This window comes from Uloborus diversus, chromosome 7 (genome assembly GCF_026930045.1).
Source record: "Uloborus diversus isolate 005 chromosome 7, Udiv.v.3.1, whole genome shotgun sequence".
In the NCBI taxonomy this organism is placed as follows: Eukaryota; Metazoa; Arthropoda; class Arachnida; order Araneae; family Uloboridae; genus Uloborus; species Uloborus diversus.
The window spans coordinates 139225832-139248655 of record NC_072737.1 but is presented as its reverse complement, the minus strand read 5'-3'; the positions used below and the strand labels follow the sequence as shown (position 1 = coordinate 139248655).

Here is a 22824-nt window from a genome sequence, read left to right as displayed (position 1 = left end):
GTTGATTATTCTTATTAGTTAAAACAACATCTAAAAAAATTAAGAGCTTGTTAATTTGAGTTTTTTCATATAATTAGAAATTTAGAACTTATACAAATAATGTTTGGTTACCTGGGTAATCATTTGAATCCATATCGATTGCTCCTGATACCGCAAAACCCAAAGTTCTGATTCCAGTGTCGGGAAAATCGTCCGGAGTTATGATCTACAAAATGATTAATAATAATGTTGAAGTTGGATCCTTTACAATTTCTTTGCAAAGAATGCACAAAATATGGCAGGAAGCTTATTCAAGATAATCTCACACATCCGGCGAATACTTCAGAAATATTTCAATACAGTGTGCAAATAAATGGTAAGAATTAATACGAAAAGCAAATTTTAAAAAATCGTGGCATGACAAAGGGAATGCTCCGTAATCTTTTCTCCTGAGATTATATTTTTACGAGGCAACCTTAATTTATTTAGATCAAAATGTCACTGGTGCAAAGCAGGAGAAAATTACTGAAGGCTTCAAAAACTAAAGGAAGTTTGAATGAAAATCAACGGAATAATACAGTAAGAATAAAACAAATTAAGCGCATAAAGATATGAGGGGGAAAAAAACAACAAAACAACATCTGTTTACAAAATTTGTAACATTATGTTCGGTTTAATTAGGGAACTTCGAAAGTGGCTCGATATTTCAAGAAGAGGTTACTGCATTTAGCCAACATAGTACTGCTTTCAATCTGCTTCCTAAAAGGAAATCATTATTGTATTCTGTTTTTTATATGTACCTGAAGAAATTTTAGTGCACGCGTGTTAGTATTCCCTGAAACTTAGAAAACGCTGTAATAGGTGAGGCAGTAAAACTTACTTGAGATGGTTTTTCTCTGATTCCAACAGAACTGCCATGGAAAATGTAAACGATGCCTCTTTCATCTTTACCAGCATATGGCGCTCCTACTGCAAAATCTATTAAAAAACAAAAAGATATGCATTATTTTATAAGTTCCAAATAAATAAAAATCCAATGTAGAATAGTCTAAATTTTCAGTAAAAATTGCAGTGAAATACTATTTCAGTAAAATATCCTGTTGTTGCATCAGTTTCCGTGACACTACGATTAGGAAGAGTTTCTTGAAAAATGTAGGATTTTGCAAGTAGTTTCGAAATTCAGCAAAGAATTTTGGAAAAGAGGATGTTTTGATAATTTATTATTTCTTGCAATCTAGAGAAATAATACGTAGCGTTCTTACCTTCGTAACCATCTCTGTTAATATCCTTCAATGTCGCCAAAGATAAACCAAAGCGTCCTTTAACAAATTTGCCATCCAAAGCAGTGTGGCTTTCCTGATCAAAGAAATGCTGCAAAAAAATGAATGAATAAATTAAAATTAACAATAAGGATATTTTTCGGCAAGTTAAGGAAACAAATCCCCCCCCCCCTTCTAAATTGCAAAATTAACTAATTGTAGTTGTTGCAAAAACATTCAGACCATGATGTTTTACGTGAAATACACCGCCAGCTCAGTCATTTCCAGCCGAGGACTGCAGTTTCGTGCTTATTAGCACTCATCAGCCCGGCATAGGAAAGTGACTGCAGTTTATTTCGCACTCTGGCTTCCTTAAGAGGTTTTCCATCTCCAGCTCAGTCACTTTCCTATGCCGGGCTGATGAGTGCTAATAAGCACGAAACTGCAGTCCTCGGCTGGAAATGACTGAGCAGGCGGTGTATTTCACGTATTTCTGCTTTAGCCCTGGCTAATGGGCGGTAATTTACTGAATTTACTGAATACATGATGTTTTATTTCTTCGAAAAATTAAGATTGATTCTGACTCGGATTCTGGGAGTTTTAGAGAATTCGACTCCGACTCCTTTACCCCAAAGTCAGTTCAACTCGGACTTCTCAAGCACTGGCAGAAATGCGCTCTTTGTGGGAAAATGAGCGACTCCAACTGCTGGAATTTTTAACTCTCTACTTTCGTCTTTGATTTCTTTTCTCTAATATCCGACTCAGACTCGCAGCCTTAGTAAAAAATACGATGGGGTTGTTTCCTTCAGTCAAAAGTACTACTTTTAGTCATTAAAATTGATAGAATGAGTAAAAAAAATAACATGGACCCAGAAAATACTTTCATTTTCCCAACAGTTATTTTTTAATTAATTTTTTGAAATTCCGATTTTGAAAACAAGGCATGGTCTTTGTGACGTCACAAATGATGCAATTTGGCGCATCTTTCTACCACGGTTCCACGTTATGATAATCAAGAAGCGAATTAAATACTGCGCTCTACGCTTGCTATCAACCATATCGTTGCCAATACACGTGAGTAAAGATGCGAATTAAATATTTTGTTCCTTGAATGGCAACACTGAATGACATTTCATCATATGTGATGTCACACGACAGAAACGTAAACAATGAAAGCGCACCGATTTAAGTAATTTATAAAAATATTAATCTTAAACAAATATTTAAACTAGTATGTTGTGGCCATCACGAAACTTTCTTCTATATTTTTCTTTTTTTTCTGATCACTCCCCATGCTTGACGAGGAAGCAATATTCCTAACAAAAACAAAATTACACATGCAAAAACTTGACTACCATCCCAATGTCTGAATTATTGCAAAAGCAAAGCAAAGAGCGAAAATTGAAAGTTGTTTTAAAAGCCTTGCTTTAATTAATTACAAATATTTTATTTGTTAACAAACATAAGATGGCAACAGTTAAAAATTTTAAATCATTGAGATAATATTTCCGATCATTTCCATTCAATTAAAATCACGAGAAATACGCAGACGACAATCTATTACGATTTATCTTTCTTGTTGTTGCATTAATAAAGCTATTTTTATTCAAAAAAAAAAAAAAAAAAAAAAATCAACACCTCTTGGAGCGATTGGCGTCAAAATTGAACCAAAGCCTGTTTACACATGGATTCACATATATTCCAAATTTCAACCAGAACGTAGCATTACTTCTTGAGATAGGGCACTCACAATGGAAAAAAAGAACGGGCAATTGCGCTGCCCCCTTTTTAGCTGTTGACACCAAAATAAAATCAGCTCTTATACCCACTAAGGACTACTTGCCAATAAATTTTTCTTTCATTCCGTTCATTATTTCTTGAGGTACAGCAGTCACAATTGACGACGAAAAACGTTCTATAGCTCAACCCCCGTTTGAGTTATTGACACCAAAATTGAATCAGCACCTGTTCCTGTTAATGGCAACATATGGACCAAATTTTGTCTGATTCCGCCAGTTTCTTCCTGAGGAATAGCAAGCACGCGTAACTCAAAAAACGTCCTATTGCTCCACCCCCCTTGGAGGAATTCGCGCCAAAAACCAATGGGCACAAGTTCACATAGGGGCACATATGTGTACCAAATTTCGTTCGATTTCATGCGGTAGTTTTTGCTGTAGAGCGGCCACAAAAAACTGGTCACACACAGACGTGACACACACATACATACACACACACATACATACACACACACAGACAGACAGACATTTTCCAAAAATAGTCGAAATGGACTCAGCACACCTCAAAACGTTCGAATCCGTCAAAATTCGAAATTCGAAAATTTGCACGAATCCAATACTTTTTTCTATGTATTAGATATAGAAGAAAGTAAAAATGGTCAGATCCTATGTTCTTAAGTATGCTCTTTCAAATTTTGGAAACGACCCCATTATTTAAATAAGCACAGGATCTGATCAACTCACGGTGCCATGTCCACTGACTTGAGCATCATATATTTAGGAACACCAAAATAAAAGAGCATACGTTTCTTTCTCCCCTTCCCCCTCCTTTTTTCCCCCCAAAGCACTCTTACATTATCATAATTTTAGCGAAAATTTGAGTAGAATTCGGGTACAAATTTAAAGAAATAAATTTTTTGATGGGTACTACAATACTGTCTGACCATCGATTACATGGAAAGGTTAATATCCGGTTTATAGGCGGAAATGGACGTATTTATTAGTTTATAGGGGTGTTAGTTTTTTTTTTCAGATGTGCACTTTTGCCTCTCTATTATTTAGCCTTAGTTTTGTAAAAATGAAAATTTGCTCACAGCAACATTTTTTAAACCTAAAGTATATTTGATCCATACTCTCATGGCAAAAATTAATTGATTCATTTTTTCACAACAAAGTTTTGAGCTTACCATTTTGCTTTTACGTTCCTGAACGAAATGAAAATATTTTCTTTTCTTTTTGTTGTTTCCATGGTAACTATTTTTGTTTCCAGTTATTTTATTTTTGAGAATGCAATTAACGAATAAGGCACTGGTGACATTATAAAACGCGTGCATCAAAATCTCATCGTTATTTTCCTTTCTCCCCTGCTAGATTCATTCAGATGGAAACGTCTTTAGTTGGCAAATCGCCAAATTACATACAATCCATGGTCAAACAGTACTGCAATTTTTAAAAAATGTTCGGCATTTCTTACAAAAAAAGCAGAGACTACGAAAGATCAAGAAACGTTTGGAAGAAGTAAACAAACTTACATCAGCATTTTGATAATGCACGTAAACACGCCCTTCCTCGTATTTTCGCTCTTTTGAAAGTAAATCTGTGAAAAGGGGAGCTCCTACGACGACATCGTCCAATCTGCAAGTTAAATATTTGTTAGACCTCACTGTTAGAAAACAATAAAATCAGTACAATATCCTCGGAAAGGTCATATTGGTGTCAACCAATATTTAATTTTCAAATGCTTCTATACTCCAGAAATAAAAAAAAAAAGGACCTTCATCATTTTTTCTCAGGATTTTCGGACTCAGCCCTAACTTGGTTGACTTTAGAGTGTCAAAGGAATTTTTCTAAGAAAGGGTAAGCGGAGGTGGAAGTCATATCAATAGAAATTCTTTGAATTACAAAAATATTGCTCGCTTTAAGTTGGGTTATTTCGTTAAAAACTAGTTATGCTCCCATAGAATTAGCATTATACCAACCAAATCTTTCTGATTTCCTCGCTAAATCCGGGTTCTCGTTAAATCAGTGCTCGTTATAAACGAGTTCGACTGTGTTAACTTTTTAAAAAATTATAACTTTTGTTGCGTCAGTTTTGCCGTCCGCTAAATCTCCCCTCAGAGTGGTTCTTACACAACGGAGGTAGTGGTTTAATCATCTTTAGAATCATATCATGATCCATTTTGTTACTAAAACCTCTTTGTGAAATCTATCTTTTTAATGATGAAACAAAGAACTTTAAAAGGAAACGTAGCAAGAAATGAATAATACATATAGCTCTGACTTACCCATCTCCATTTACATCAGACACGCAAACGGAATAACCATAGTAAGATCCCATCTGTTCTCCTGATATGTTCTGCAAGTTATTTAGCAAAGAATCGTACAGTACAACCTGCGGAGAAAATTGACTGTTCAGGAAATGTTCATTACATATTTTAGAAAGGCAATAGTTTTTAAAGATGATTATCATCATTAAAACAGCAAATAAATTTTGATCAGATCTTCTATCTTATTGGCATCACATGAAGTTTTGTTTTTATTTAATTGCGCAGCTATTTTCTTTTTGGTTGCAATCGGATGTTTCAAATAGCCCTTTACTTGCTTTACTATTTTTATTTATTTATTTTTTCTCCTGAAAAATTGATATTAATTCCAGTGCAAGCTAAAGTAACGTTATAAATTGAAGACCACTTGGCGATCTTTTGGCACTCCACCGTATCGCCACAGAAACCGACTTAAACATCGTTGAAATTTCTATTAAGAATTTTTGCAAAACTGTGTTTTCTACATCACTTCGCGGAATTGCAGAAGAGAGACAATTGAAATGTGTCCCCCCTCCTTCTTGTTCACTATGTAGCACTCAAGGGCGCCCATATAGGGGGGCAAGGGGGGGGGGCTCGAGCATCCCCTTTGAAATTAGAACTTCCTTGCTTTTAGTACATTTTTCTTTGCAAAAATGTAAAAACATTTCTTCTCCAGTCATTGATGAATAAATTATTAAAAATGTCAAATTTTAATGACTCTAATCTGCCCTGAAATCAGTTTCCACGGGGAAATATCCAGCTAAACCACGGGGAAAATATTTGAGCCCCTCCCCCCCTTGCAACTTTGCATATGGGCGCCCATGGTGGCACCTATAAATCGTATTTTTTGTTATTTTTCCGCTTTCCATCCGTTTTTGCCTTTAAAATTTCAGATCTTAAACCATAGCAAAAAGAAAAAAATATATATTTGAGTTTGACAGAACCGTTTTTTATATTTCCGATATTTTATAGGTGTAGGATAATATCTAAAAGTCAGTTTGAAAGAAATTTAATTTAATTTTAAAAAATGCATTTATGAACAACGCACGTACATGAGTAGTACACGCTTCCATTCCTTTTGAACTATTTCGATTATTTAATAGGGCTCTTCAGGAAGTCATGTGATGTGCATATTAGCTTTTTTAATTACTGTAAAGTAAACTTGTCTTATTTTTCTTTTTATTTCAACAGCCCTTTCTAGAGCCAGCCATTTCTAGAACTCTTTTCGTCATGATAAATCAGTTTCTGAGTTAATACGGCTTGAAGAAGGATTTTTTATTCATTTTTTAATTTTTGCATTTGGTGTTACTTACTTTTCCAGTTAAGTCGTTTCCCCGCGGCACTCCCACTACAACATCCATGTCTTTGTCACCACTGAATTCTCCAACTGCTGTCGAATATCCTAAAGAAACAATTTAACATCAAAACGAAAGAATTAGCTGAAATTCATAAAGCATGACATCCTTCTTTAAAAAATAAACAAATAAAAACAAATTGCAAAATTCAGTTGCTAATTTACCCAGGAATGTGTCATCATTTGATGCTGGGGATTCATTTGTACTTTCTTCAACATTGGTTGTTAGATCTTTGGAGAACAGCTGACCTTTAACGAGAAGGAAAATATATTAGTTTAATGTTCGATCTCACCTGTGAATTGTTTCTATTTCAATAAAACCAGCATGTTTAGTTTTATAAAATAGAAAAGTCTGATGACGGCTTCCTTCCGATTAAAAGTGTACAAAATATCCTTATGCTCTTCATCACCTAGTTTTTTTCTTTTAACCTATCTTTTTAACCTAGTTTTTTGATGATGATGATGATGATGGCTAATATTTATACATTAGTACGAAACATGGGCGCCCATATGCAAAATTGTAAGGGGGGGGGGCTTAGATATTTTAACCTTTGTTTAGCATGATATTTTCCCCATGAACACCAATTTCAGGACAGATTAGAGTCATTACAATTGGACATTTTCAATCACTTATTCATTAATGGCTGGAGAAGAAATATTTTTATATTTTTGCAAAGAAAAAAGTACTAAAAACAAGGAAGTTCTAATTTCTAAGAGGGGGCTCGAGCCCCCCTTGCCCCCCTATATGGGCGCCCTTGGTACGAAATTTCTTGTATAATTTTCAAATATTCATCGGTAAAAGAAAAGGCGCAAGACCCTGTTCCTTATAATTCATACTATTGCTTAAAAATTGTCTGTAATTCAGTCAAATATGTTAAAAATTCACTGCAACGGAAAAGAGCTACAGGTACTGAGCTCCCATGCAACCTAAGCCCCCAGTCTTGTGAACGGATGCTTTGATAGTTAATTGGTACCTCCTTTAAGAAACACCTCTGAAAAAGGGACACCTCCATGTAAGGGACAGGTTTTCTTTTCCCAGTCCCATTGAATAGAAACCTCCATGCATTTGTCTCTTCTTCACTGTAAAAACGATTCAGAAACATTTCTGGAAAATTATGGGCAGCTGATGGGCCCACTTTCTGCCAGTAACATATCTTGCAAACTCCAGGAATATTCTCCGCTAAAATTCAGTAACCTTCCTGAAGTTATCCTGGAAGCTTCCTGAGAAATTCAGAAATCTTCTCGTTAAAAGCCAGTCTTGTGTATGGATAATTACAGTAAACTTAGGGATGTATCATATAATAGCTCGGCATCTTCCTGATTTATCAAGGAATTTCCAAGAGCATTCTTGCAAACATGGTCAAAGTTAAACCAGAATTGCAAGTAATTGACGAGAATTTTACCCGCCTGCAATTCCTGCAAAATAGTCCACACTTTTTGCTCCCTTTGGGAGCTTAATCAGCATGGACAGGCCGTAATTGAACCTAAGCCGATACACTTTATAAATACGTTCAGTTAATCTTTAAACTGGGAGCTAAAAATATTTTTTACAAAAGTGAAAAGTCTGCATTCGTGCGACTTGTAGCACTCCGGGAAACTTTTTGACAATGATGATTGATTTTAGAAGTGGATAAAAACCATTATAATCCCGAAATGTAACACGAAAATACCCAGTAACGTTCGGAATTTTTTTTACAGTGTTAAGGGGCAGTCATAGAGAAAAATTGCAAAAAATTATGTACAAATGCGTTATATATATGGAATTCATAGGGATTCAAGGTTCCCTTTTTTTCCAAATACTAACTGGTAAAAATTTGTCCTAACCTTAATAGGCAATAAATAAACAAGTACTCTAAAATTCTTGCTGAGGCCTACATCTATGCTTTTCCCTTTCATCATTTTTTTCAAATGGGCTAAGCCCCCACATATAGTGTGGCGCTCATGACAAGTGACCCACTTGAAATATGATCACATTGTTTTTCACATTGTAAATTACATGACATCCATTAAATCCATGTTACACATTTAATTCAAAATTGTACTCAATGAAAAACAGTTATAAAACTTGCTACTAGTACGAAATTTTTGGTACAATTTTAATATTAAAATTTTTCCAGTTTGCATAATTCTGAATTTTATTTAGTTATATACATGAAACATTTTCCGTAATTAATATTAAATGTTATTAGTTTAACTTTATTATAATATTATTCTGAGTTAACATAGCGTGCATGAATTATGAATTCATCTACCTTCGAAGAAGGGGCACCTCTATTTAAGGGACAACTTGTCCGGTCCCCTTAGTGTCCCTTATTGAGAGGTTCTAATCTATAAATAATATCCTTTCTTGATATTTGTCAACAAGTAAACATAAAATAATAAAACTGCAAGTCAGATGAGAGGTTAGAAGGATATTCAACTATTAATACAAAGTAAACAAATGTTTTCCCATTATAAGAGCCATTATAAGAGATCAATGGAACGAAAAATAAAAACAATACACTTACCTTGCCAGTAGTAACTTCCAGGAGCGCCTACATAAAGTACTTTGCCAGTCTAAATTATAAAATGTGCAAATTACTTTCTGGATCTCATCATGCTCAGTTCATTTGCACAAATAAGACATTTTTGCGCATAAGTTTGCATTTTATCCCCAAAACTTTAAACTTTGACTTTTAATTGTACCTAACATGTTCTATTATAAGGAACCATTATGTATCATAATATGAAGTATCAACTTTGTAAATAAAATTTTTGTACTTGCGCCGGTGTGACTCTACGGTTACGCCCGCAACGTCATTGCTTTTTAAATACAGGAAAACATTTTAGAAACTGATAGTTCACATTATGACAATGTGGGGTTGTTTCCGACATTTTAAAAGTATTTTTTCTGAAAGAGCATGCTTAAAAACATAATATTTACCCATTTTTAAAATAATTTGACAAAGTTTAACACTTTTTAACAATCATTTTAATCGGTGCATAGGTTGAAATTCATTTTTTACGTTTCTGCGCATGACATCACAAGTGATGGATTGCCATTCCCTGGTGCCATTAGCGCACAGCACAAATTATCATAACCTGACAACACGGTTGACAGCAAAGCGTAAACATTTAGGGTAACAATGGAGTAGCGCGCTAAAGTACATCACTTGTGACGTCATTAAGACCGCACATTATTTCCAAAATCGGACATTTAAAAAAAATTAAGTAAGAAATAATTGTTGGGAAAATAAAAGTTTTTTTTCTGGCTCCTTTAAAGTTCTGGGAATAAAATGCAAGCTTATGAGTAAAAATATCTTATTTGTGCATATGAATTAAGCAATTCACAACTAACACATACACACATACAAGAATCCATTTATATAGCACCACTATCGACGATGCCATTATCAGATAAGAATTTCGGCGCCCATTTTCAGTCCAGTTGCAGGTTTTATGATGTGACGACGATTTGTAGTGCGATTTTCTTTTAACAAAGATGATTTAAGATCATACTCAATCGATTCTTAACATGCTGCATAATCATATGATATGGACGTTGACGACTTTCTGTATCTTAAAGAAATAAAGCCTTCACCTGAGTTTGAACCTACAAACATGGTAATAAGAGGCCAACACTCAACCACTAGGCCACCCTTTCGGCTCTTGTTGATTCGTAAAAAAGATATTCAAAAGATGAACGGTTCCAGAAAATGTAAATATCATGGCTTGAATCTAGTTTTATGTAACCTCCTTTATTATGTAATCTCTCCTACCTAATAGGTAGGAGGTAGGTTACATAGGTATTATGCAACCTATGTAATGTTTTATGTAACCTCCTTATGTAACCTCCATTATGTTATGTCCTCCTGTTACAAACTGCCCTCTTTCATATAGTGTGTTGAAAAATTAATTGATAAAATTTGTACCACAGAGCCAGAAGAACGTAAGTCCCATTATGGTAATTTTACAGGAGAGAGGAAGAACTTTTTTCTCGTGCATGCAAAGGATGGGACGCGCGCTCTTTTAACCCTGGTAAAAATTAGAAAGGGATTTTGTTTAAAAATTGCCGTTCACATCACATGGCTCGATGTAGAATAGGCTTCTACATACAGGGCACTAATTAACGGAAAAATCACAATTTTTGGATTTACGTCAGTCTCGCTCTGAGGTACAGAAATGTTTGTTCGTTTAAATTTGCTTTAACGTGTTCATCCACACAAAAAAATATTCACTGATGATTGTCATCGTCATGGTTCACTTATCTTTCAGGAAAAATGCATTTTCAATAAGAATTAAATTTGAAAAAGGTTAAGATCTTGTTGAAAATTAATTCTTTTAACGCTGCTACGCATAATTTATTTCTAATGTGCAACCCAGAACTTACCGCTGTCAGCGCAGCAGACATTCCAGCTTGGCAGTATCCCTGTCGATGAAAGCCCCATGATGCTAGAAAGAATTAATTATTTATTTATTAATAACATTTTTGAACTGTTCAATAACTTCAACGACATTCATTTATTTTACTGAAACTTATACATACGAAAAATAATAATAATAAATAAATAATTAAAAAATAAAAACGTTCTTCTTCAAACTGCATTAAAAAAAGAAAGAAAAAAAATAATTTGAATTTTGGCATCTGGAATTCAAATTATGTTTCTCGCAATCACAAGTATGTGTATGTAGGCGTGTGTGTTTGTGACTATGTGCGGGCATGAGTGTTTATGTATGTGTGTGTGAATGTGTGTGTAGGGTCTACGTCATGTATGCGTGTGTGTAGGTGTGTGTATGTATGCGTGTGTGTGTATGTGTGCGTGTTTGTGTAGGTGTGTGTATCTATGCATGTGTGTGTTGGTGTGTGTATCTATGTGTGTGTGTGTGTATGCGTGTGTGTGTAGGTTCGTGTATATATGCGTGTGTGTAGGTGTATATGTATGCGTGTGTGTGTAGGTGTGTGTATGTATGCGTGTGTGTGTATGTATGCGTGTGTGTGTATGTATGCGTGTGTGTGTATGTGTGCGTGTTTGTGTAAGTGTGTGTATCTATGCATGTGTGCGTGTTTGTGTAGGTGTGTGTATCTATGCATGTGTGTGTATGTATGCGTGTGTGTGTAGGTGTGTGTATATATGCGTGTGTGTAGGTGTATATGTATGCGTGTGTGTGTAGGTTGGTGTATGTGTGCGTGTTTGTGTAGGTGTGTGTATGTATACGTGTGTGTGTAGGATATGAAAGCAACCTGGATACTGTTATCGCTGGAGGAGCAGCATCGGGAGGGGCCGGTCGACGGTGGTGCTGCAGAGGGAGGCGGGGGGGGGGGCAAATAAAATCATAGGAACATCAAAACCGTCAAGTGAGAACAATAAGCAATATGATTGCTCTAAAAGAAAGAAAGTATCCGATATAAATTTGTGTTCCCCGGCAAAGAAAATGACGCAACTCAAAAATTGGGAAATCTGAATTAAATGCTCTTTTTTGCCACAAATCTCGCTAAGTTAGCTTATAAATACTAGTACGTGGTGGCGTACAAGGCCTGATTACTGCAAAGGCCTACTAGGCCTGGGCCTGGGATCCCATTTTCCAAAGGGTCCCAAATTGCATAAAGAATTAATAGTTATCCTGTTAACAAGTCATGTAATAAAAAAACATGACTTGTTAACTGAAAAAAGAAAAATAGCTTAAAGAGTATCATTTAAACCAATACAGAGTTGACTAGTTTCAGTTTTTAGCTGTAAGATCTCTAATCACCTCTATGCGTCATTTGTAATTCTAGATAATAATGACTATCCAAGGGAAAGGTATAAAACTTTTGATCAGAATACCACGATGCTCAAGCATTAAATCACAGTCCAAAAAATATTTCATGTTAGTAATAGATTGCCTTTAAAATGTAAAAAAAACTTAAAATTTAACTTTGAAAAATTTTAATATAACATCCCATGGTGCTGCATATGAATGACCTATGTGAAAATGCCTGGTACACACATTAGCAAATTATTTTCTTTACTAATAATAAACCTAAAAGTCTCTCTCAATCTGTCTGGATCTCTCTCTGTCAGGATCTCTATGACACGCATAACGCCTAGACCGTTCGGTCGATTTTCATGAAATTCGGCACAAAATTAATTTGTAGCATGGGGGGTGTGCTCCTCGAAGCGATTTTTCAAAAATTCAATTTTGTTCTTTTTCTATTCCAACTTTAAGAACATTAAACCGATCAAATTATCATAACAAGGACGAGGAATTTACCAAATCATCATAACGTGAAACCGCAACATGGGCGAGCAAATGAACATAGCAAACTGGCGAGAAATTCATCATCCATTATTTGTAAATATACAGGCTAAACAAATGACCTTTTAATTTTCTACTACGGGCAAAGCTGTGCGGTTACCGCTAGTTACTAATAATAAAGCTGAAAGTCTCTCTGTCAGAATTTCTGTGACGTGTATAACGCCTAGACCGTACGACCGATTTTCATGAAATTTAGCACAAAATTAATTTGTAGCATGGGGGTGTGCTCCTCGAAGCGCTTTTTCGAAAATTCAATTTTGTTCTTTTTCTATTCCAATTTTAAGAAAATTTTACCGAGCAAATTATCACAACGTGGACGAGTGAATACTAAATTATCATAGCGTGCAACCGTAACATGGGCGAGCAAATAGCCACAGCAAACTGGCGAGAAATTCGCCATCCATTTGTAATTATACAGGCGAACCTAATGACCTTTTAATTTTCTACTACGGGCAAAGCCGTACGGGAACCACTAGTATAAAATAAACGTGCTAAAAGCAATAACTTCGAGATGACAGTTCTATGCTGTTACATTGAGTAAAACTTGCAGTGATTCATTCATAAGTTTGACAAACACCGACTCCATTTTTGAGTTACAAAGACCTTTTTGAGATGGTTCATCCTTCTGCCAAGACCTTGGCACCCTAGCATGATCCTTTGCCAACTTTCCGGGTAAAGGGGTCCACGGCCGATTTGGCACCTTCTTCTTTTGCTGGCATCAACCTTACCAGGAACCTTGGATTATTATCTTTGTTCTACGATGTCCCAGACACCTGCTACAATTGGGAAGGTCCAAAAGCAGTTGAGGTACTGGATCAAATTTTTTATGAATGATATGATAGTATAAGGATGCAAGTTTACTTTCAGGCGCTAGTTCATTTTTTATATAAGTTGAGAAATTACGAAAAATTGTTATTCGTTGCATTTAGAATCTGTGGTCATTGATTGAACCAGAACTTTCATCCCGCGAGGTCTTCAAAGAAGCAAATAATGTTAAGTGCACCTATATATATGTGAATAATTACACCAGAAGCAGATAGCGCCTTCGAAAAATATGGCTCCCCTTAAATATGAATTAAGATCCCCTTAGCTAAGGAAAAAATCCGATAATATATTTTTTTGAAGACGTTTACCCGCTTTTGTAACTAATATTTGTTAATATATTTTGTAATTAATATACGTAGACTGTTCAATCTCTACTTATAATAAAGCTGAAAGTCTGTCAGGATTTCTGTCTGGATCTCTGTGACGCGCATAGCGCTTAGACCGTTCGGCCGATTTTCATGAAATTTGGTACAAAGTTAGTTTGTAGCATGTGGATATGCACCTGGAAGAAATTTTTTGAAAATTTGATTTTTGTTCTTTTTCTATTCCAATTATAAGAACATTTTCCGGAGCAAAATTGTCAAAAGATGGACGAGTAAATTACGAAACTATCATGACGTGGAACCGTAACATGGGAAGAGCGAAGGAACATAGCCAATTGGCGAGGAATTCATCATCCATTATTTGTAAATATACAGACGATAGACGAACCAAATGACCTTTTGATTTTCTACTACGGGCAAAGCCGTACGGGTACCACTAGTAAGTAATAAGACTAATTTTACTGACACGAAATCACCCATCGGAATGTTAATTGCTGTGGCGTGGAAAATGTCTGTTGTCTGTATTAACAAAAGCTACCGATAGTTGGCTTGTACAGACTCAGGTTCCTGAGTATCACGTGATTCGAATTGAAGCTTGTTTGGCGGGCCACCTACAAGACACAGCAAGTTGTCAAAATGGAAGCATCTTTGGAACAAAGTTATGCGATTAAAGTTTGTTTTCGTCTGCAAAAATCAGCATTGGAGATCTTTGATATGATACGTTAAGTTTTCAACCATGAAGCAATGTTTAGAGTCAGTCCTTTTTGCTGGAATAAAGCGTTTAAGGAAAGCAGGCAAATATGGAAAATATTGAACGCGTGGGACAACCTTCAACGTCCATCACAAACACTGCTGCTATTATCATCAAGAGGAATCGTAGAATTATTTTACATCAGTGTTTCCTGGATGTTTCCTCAACTTAGAAACCATTACGAGGAAAACATTTTGAAAGCAAAAAAGCATATCTAAACTCTGTGGAGGTACTTTTGAAAAAGCTCTTACAAACTTAACGTTCACAAGTTTTTTAAGAAGTGGAGAGAACGTTGGAATAAAAGCATTTAGTCCCACAGAAGTTATTCTTTAACCCGTTAACGATCGGATAATTTTCAAGAAAATGATCATAAAAGTGTCTATTTTTTTATTTCAGAAAATGATATAAAAATAAGTGTATGAACAGCATGTGCATTCAATTTTTCATTTTCAATATTTTTTAGATTGAAATTTTTAAAAAAAAATTAACATTTTATGAAAAGTCAACAAGCAAGCCCAAGCAACCCTTACGAAAATGGTTGATAGAGCTTAATAGAATTCTATAGAAAATTATATAGAAGTCTATAAGAAAGTTCCTATAGAAATTATTTCTATATAATTCTATAGATATCCATATAGAACTTGAGAATGAAGTTTCTATAGAGAATTTCTTCTATAAAGTTCTATAGAAACTGCTATAGAATTTGAGCATAAAGGTTTCTATACATAATAAATTCTATAAAATTCTATAGAATTTGTTCAGAAAACTTCCTTTACTGTAGAATTTTGTAAAAAGTTGAGAATTCGTTCATTTTGTTTACAATTATAGTTTTTATTAGTGTTTATATAATACTTCTAGTTTAGGAAGCCTAAAAAGCCCTAATTAATTAGGAAGTTTAATCCCTAAAATGAAATGGTTTAATTCCTAATTAATCTATTTAATTTTAAGAATAATTGTTTTAACAATTAATTATTTGTTAAGGTCATATTTTTTATTACAAGGGCGGATTGTAGTATGGTCTTTAATAATAATACTGTTGCATTTTGTCATAATTCCGATGACAAAAATCAAACTTAATTAAATAAAAAAATATACTCATAAAAGATTAAAAATTATTTATTATTTACAATGTTTAAGTTATTTTATAGTAATAATAAAACTTCTAAACATTGAAATTAATTCTAAAAATGTGAGAATTCGTAAAAATTCTTGTCAAGGTTTAGTAAATAAAATAATCAAAGTTCCAAGATGCAACTCCGTATTTTGTCGCGAGAGTTTGCCAGAAGCATTTCTCTCAATCTCTTTGCGCATGCGCCAGTCTGTTTCCCCTTTTCTGCCCCGAACGGCGCCGGCGATAGCGTCCATCTTGCACGTGCGATCCTCTAAGCGTTTTGCGATAAAAATGGCTGATAACCTTGCCGAATTCGTTAAAAGTATGTATTATTTTTGTGTTGTTTTGTTATATTTGTATTTTTATTGTTATATTAAACAAATTGGGAATGAAAAAACTTATAAATAGTAGTTATAAAACAAGACTTGAATTTTGAATCCAGAATGAACTTCATTATGCATCGGAAATAGCATTCGATTTTACTAAATAAAGCTCATGACTGAGTAATGACATTAATTTACTAGTGATTTTTGCGTTATAAATTTATATGTAAGTAACAATAACCGAAATTTGGACGTGTTAACATTGTTTTTTTTTATAGTGATAGGGGTTTTAATATTTAATTAGCACGCCCAAATAGTACCACTGTCCAGTGTTATGAAGTGTCTTTATCTAACAATAATGTGTAATCGTTGTAATAAATTGCTGCACCTCATATTTTTAGGCATAATTTAGTTTTGTCAAACGTATATTAAATATGTAAAGCATTGTCATTGTGTTTTATGAGACTCTTAATAGGATCTAGAGGCTGTATAGGAAGATCTATATAGGCTCTATAAGAAGATCTATAGATACTCTATAAGAAATACCTGTATAGAGTTTTATAGAATTATGGCCCAATTTTCTATAGGGCAGCTCTATAGAATTCTATAAAAATAACTCTATAGAATTCTATAAGAAGTATACAGAATTCTATAGAACTAATTTTATAGAAACCTATAGAATTTTTCTCTATAGAATTCTATAGAAAACGGCCTATAGAAAATTGGGCCATAATTCTATAAGACTCTATATAGGTATTTCTAAAGAATTTTTTTATAGAATTCTATAGACCATTTTCATAAGGGAAGCAGCGAAAATTTAAGAACACAAAAGATTAATAAAATTAAAAGAATTTTATTAATCTTTTGTGTAATATAAGTAAAGATAAGTAAATTTTTCTTGTGTGGTAAATTTCAAAGCTTGAGATACAGAGGCCAACGTCACAATCTGGTAAGTTAGTACCAAATTTCTTTTCTTTATCTCTGCAATACATTTAAAATCTGCAATTACATTTAAAATGGACTGGTGCTGCCATCTGGTGTATAAAGAGAAATAAAATGTATTCCGCGCAAAATAAATTAATTGGTTTTAATAGTTTCGTCGCGTTAATATTGCACACCCCAGCACGGCAATATCACGGGAGCGAGAAATTGAGGTCGAAACCCCAGCACGGCGTTTTCACGGGAGCGAGCGGGAAGGTGTTAAAAACCCATGTAATTTATGACCATTAAAGTTCTTCTGTATTTTTTATGAATTTAATCTTATTACTTATTGAACAGCCCTCGTATATTTATTCAATAAAATGCTATGACTTTTATCTAGTTTCAATTAACTTCTTCAATAAAAGGCTAATTAGTATGAACTTTAAGTAACAGAAAGTCAGCAGTTACGAGTTCATCGCAAAAATTCGAATTAAATCTCAACCTTTCATTTGTGTCGCACATGTGCTGTGTGCTTTACTCTGATTTAGATTTAAGTTCGGTCCGGAAGTATAAAAAAAAACGAAATGTTTGATAAAATGCTTTACGTTTTAGTAGTGCTTAAGCTTTTTTGAAATGAAGATTTAACAGTTTAAACTGATAGTGAACATTTCCAACCTTTTTTAGAGCATACTTTTATCCATTTCTCGAGAAAAACTAAAATAAACTGAAATCCCAGGCATAAAGGTTCAACAAAGATCTGGGTCCAGAGTAATGTCTGAATTTTTCTTATAAAAATGTCCATTACTGTTAAGCAGTTCTACAAATTTTGCGGATATTTCGGAAAAGTTTTCCGTTTTTATTATTCCAGTAATATTTAACATTCACTTGATTACTGTGGTTTCTGCTTCTTACCCACGTCATTACTGTGGTCATTTTTGTTCTTGCTGCAATATTACACAACTTGTTGCACTGAAAAATTATGTCTTAAGGTTTCACATATTTCCCAGACATCTATGTTACTAAGTGGAATAAATATCAAGGTGCTTTAAAAATGTAAAATAAGAAATAACAACGTTTAATTGCACAAAATTGCAGATTACTTTCAACAAGTTTTGTGTTTCGGGATTTCAAGGACCCGAACCCCTTTTTCGATACAAAATAAGTGAGCTTTTGGATGAAAGGAAGGCTTTTGTTGGATATCTTTTCATCCATAAGCTCAGACATTTTGCATTGAAAAGGGGGTTCCCTGTAACCCCGAAACACGTGTATGCAGTAATCTTCAATTTTGTGCAGTTAAACGTTGTTATTTATTATTTTACAATCGATGTTATAATCAATATTGTCTATTTTGAGTGTGAAAAATTATCTTTCAATCATAGCTCTTTCACATTCTTTCAGTCATAGTGTTGGTAGATTAAACTGTGTGACTGTCAGAAGTACACCTTATGGGAGGTCACTGTGACCTTAGAAATCTTCCTTACTCGGTATACTCGTCTAATTCTGTCGGATGATTCGGCAAATTTGGAGTCAACATTTTAAAACATTGCATTTTTTAATGCTTTTAATTACGAAGATCGCATTAAAAAAAAACTTTTTATGATAATATTACCTTAATTTATCTTCTCATTAGATGCAGGTAGCTATACGCGTATGCTGATATTTCATCATTTGGTAAAATTTGGCGTTTCATTCGGCAAAATTAAAATTTCCCCCATCCCAAAAACTGAGTTTTGTGGTGCCCCTGGTTATACATTATAACGGTTAATATATTAAAAATTCAACACCAGAAAAAAAATCCTCTAAAGGTCACAGATTTTTTTTTTTTTTTTTTTTGAAAACTTTAAAGGCTTTTAAAGACTTTTATTTGGGAACATTTTAGTACAGTTTTCGAATCTAAAGTGAAAATCAAAAATAATGAACTGGAAAAGAAAACGGATTTTAAATATATTTCTCAAGAGATGGCAGCATTACAAAACTTGACGCTAAATAACTTGCTATTTGTAGACAAGTTGCATAAAGCTTCTTCACACTTTTGTTTTTAACCTTTCAAAATGTTTAGAAGTTGACAACTTTCAGAAAATTCCTGAACAGCTGCTGACATTTCATCCAGCTGTTCTAAAAGCTTAACAGCAGAAACGATTTTCTTCGTTTTTTTATTTTTTTAATTATTATTTCATTCCCTTCCAGAAGAGCCATCAAGCACTGAAAGGACAGTTTTAATATTATTTTCAAGTCAACGAACAATATCATGACCAAGGAACCTGCTTCTGGTTTTGAAGGGGGACACTACTTAAGGGAGGGGGTGACAATTATTCCATGCATTGGAATGGACCCTTTTGGGGGTAAAGGAGCTGGAATCGGGAACTGATGGTTTAAAATTCGAAGAATCGGAAACGATCATTTTCCTTCAAAGTTCGCAACTCTGACAGTACTCGCGGAATCGGAGTCGGACTGATTTTGAGTAAAAGGAGTCTATCAAAATTTCGACAGGCTTTAAAACCTATAATTTCGATAGCGGGGACATGAGGGCGAACAACTTATGCTTCCAGAAGCATGCGTAACAACACTATCGTGTGGTTTCCTGATAGGTATCAACAATGCCGAAACAAAGATGATACTGAGCCATGCCCTTTTTCATTTTTCGGTGAAGAAGGAAGCATTCATCCACTGACAACTGCATCCCGCCATTTTCCCATTCTTCTCACTACTGCTGATATTCTTTTTTATCTCGTTTGAGATCTCACCTCTTGGAGGTGAGACGTACAGCGGAGGCGGCGGAACAACTCGAATTTGGAACGACAGATAGAATTTCCCTCCTAAAGATAGAAAGAAACTTTTTTGAAGTCATCCATATTTTTTTCTCCCGCCCGCATCTATTTACTGTGTACGAAACTCTGAAGATCTTCATGGTGGTTGACGTCTATCTGACGCCAATATAAACATATTTCCGTTCCCGTAAAAAAATCGGGTGGGAGGTTTAGGACACAATCTCGGCGATGAGAGTTCTTTTTATCTTTTTTTTTTTTAATATCCGACGTTACCTGCATGAGTTTAGAGATATAATTAGCAACTTGACTCTGAAAGTGTTTCAATGTTTGGCTAAGCAGTTACTTTAAAGATGAATCACTCCTCTTTAAGATCGTTAAGATTAAAAAGTAATATTTCGGCGGTCGCAGACCTTGAAGTAGTAGTGTTTTTTCTATGACGCGATGGCAATTGGCATCAGAGATGGACCGGATGAGCTGAGGTTTTTCTATTTGGATTATTTTAGCGGAAATTGCAGTCAAACTATAAACTTTAAATACGCTGCCACTGAAATTCATAGCCACAATAATTCTAAAAGCTTTTATTTTACACAGTTCTATCAACGTCTCTTAAATAATATTGTTACAAATTCTGTAAATAGTAATTGTTTTTATGATTAATTTGTCGTAATCTAGCTAAATTTGGCGCTTATTAAATTATCTTTCATCTAAAATTATTGTAGTAACGTAACCTGTAAATAGTTTTTTGTAAGGAATATACAGCCCCGTACATTCGGCTGAAGTATACGATCTCCTCCTTTCTGAATGATAAAATTTGTGAATGGAAAGAAATAAGATAACGGTCTACGATTTTGGAGAAGCATTTAGAATATTGTGGAAACTTTTCGATGTTTATAAATAGCCGCCGCATGATAAAAAGTCAGTCTCGATTGAGAATTTGTACTGAGAGTGAATTAGCTCTGTTTATTGCGAGGCATTTCGCTGTGTTGTTTTTCGTGTTTGAATGTAAATACGTGTGTAACCGTTGAGTTTACATTGTTGATTGATATTTGCTTAATTGCTGATGATTAATTTAGCAGTTGTCAACGATCAAGAACTGTGTCGTCCTTTCAAGATAGTGGAAGTCGCAGCGGATCCGTAACAATATATTTGGAAATTTCAGAGCATTTAATGGCTCAAAAAAAATCAACAGTCTCCAACGAAGCAAATGCCTCTATTTTTCCTACCACCTTTTTAAAATCACTGATAATTTTTAGCAATTAGAGCAAAATTGAGTGTAGATCTTTGTTGGCCAATTTGTCATTCCTTTTAGATAAAAGTCATTTTCGCAAAATTTGTCCTGTTTGGTTCAGTTTTTGGGTGGTTGAAATGTCAGAGAAAGGAATTCACCGAATGGCAAAGGATAAGCATATTTTTCGATTCGATTCGATTCAGTCACAACTGACTTCAACTGCATTTATGTCGAGGGCTGCATACTAAGTGCCTTGCCTCCATTATTTTATATACCGATAGATGGCAGCACCATCACCGGATCGAGCAGTTAATGAGAATTTAGAACTAGTCCAAGAGCTAATAGCTACCTGGTGCTAGCACCCCCAGAGGTATCGTTTCACTTGGAGGACATTGAGACCACGAGCATATTTAACGTCGCCCAGTCCCCTTTAATGACGACGGTGGGTCTTCGACCAGCAAGGATCGAACCCGAGGCCCTCCGGCCCCGAGTCCAATGCCTTACCGATCAGGCTACCACGGCCAGCATATTTTTCGCAGTTGGAAAAAGAAAAATAGGAAATTGATCTGAAGAAGAGAGTTTGAATCTTATCAACAAGAATACTACTCAGCAAAAAATGATAAGTTCGTAAATGATGACGACCGGTGGCAAAATTACAAACGTCAAATTAATTGTTTTCTGAAAATTTCGGCGCAAAAATGACTACTGTATGTTTAATCGTAGTGATCACACTGTAAAATTGATCACAATATAAAATTCGACTAATGAACGCTTATTGTGAACCCCGGATGCTTCCTGTACTTCCTATCAAAATAATTCATAATAGAGAACAGCTCTTTTGAAGTATTCCCAATGTACTGTCTTCCAAACAAATAATTCACTGTGAAAACCCGTATCTGAATAATGCATAATAGTAGTGAAAATTTTTTTTAGTTGTTTCAAAAATATCTCCTTGAAAATCAATCAATGTAACATTCTGTCAAAATTTAAAATTTTTGATCATTTGGAAGCTCTTTTAAAAATTATTTTAAAAAATGTATATTTTTAAGGGGCATATTTTCAAATACATAAAATCTTTTCCGTTGAGATATCAAATGAAGTGCCTGAAATATTTCTTTTACCAATATAACACTTCAATTTTCCACCCACTACCCTTTTTTGCTCAAATATCCGGAGAACGCCCATATACGGAATGAAAAACAGCCACACGCATATATGCGACTTGCCAAAGGCGTGTTCTCGCGAATGTCAACTTTAGAAATGCAAGATGCAGCATTGCGTCAAAAGAAAGACCAGTCAAAACAAGAGTTTCTATCTCACAAGAGCACTTTAACTTGCGCCTAGAGCAACAAATGCTTGCAAGGAAAGAAAAAAATAAGTTGAAAAAGTCACAATAAAAAAAGTGAATTACAGCTTAAAGCCGATGCGGTGACTTGTTTCTCTTGAGGAAAATGGTTCAACTGAGAACAACTGCCATTCTGAATTAGAACCATCGTTTTCAATTAAAAAGATAAATGAGAGGACAATAAAAATGGCTGCCACAAGTAGATGGTTCACATTAATCTGCGTATGAAAAGAAATTTTCTTAAGGACAAGTTATCATCGTTGACACGAGCAGGCTTTGCTTTCCTTTTTTTTTGCTTCTCCTCCTTTTTCTCCTTCTTAGA

At 34.6% G+C, this 22824-nt stretch overlaps 1 protein-coding gene across 1 annotated transcript in view; it reads right to left on the bottom strand.

Moving 5' to 3' along the window:
* LOC129225674 (integrin alpha-PS2-like) overlaps positions 1–22824 on the bottom strand; it is a 161114-nt gene that overhangs the window by 51626 nt on the left and 86664 nt on the right. The window contains 9 exon segments of the mRNA XM_054860148.1: positions 112–205; positions 860–957; positions 1242–1350; positions 4507–4609; positions 5260–5366; positions 6591–6679; positions 6797–6880; positions 9139–9187; positions 11001–11062. Of these exon segments, the coding sequence (XP_054716123.1) occupies positions 112–205; positions 860–957; positions 1242–1350; positions 4507–4609; positions 5260–5366; positions 6591–6679; positions 6797–6880; positions 9139–9187; positions 11001–11062 (795 nt within the window).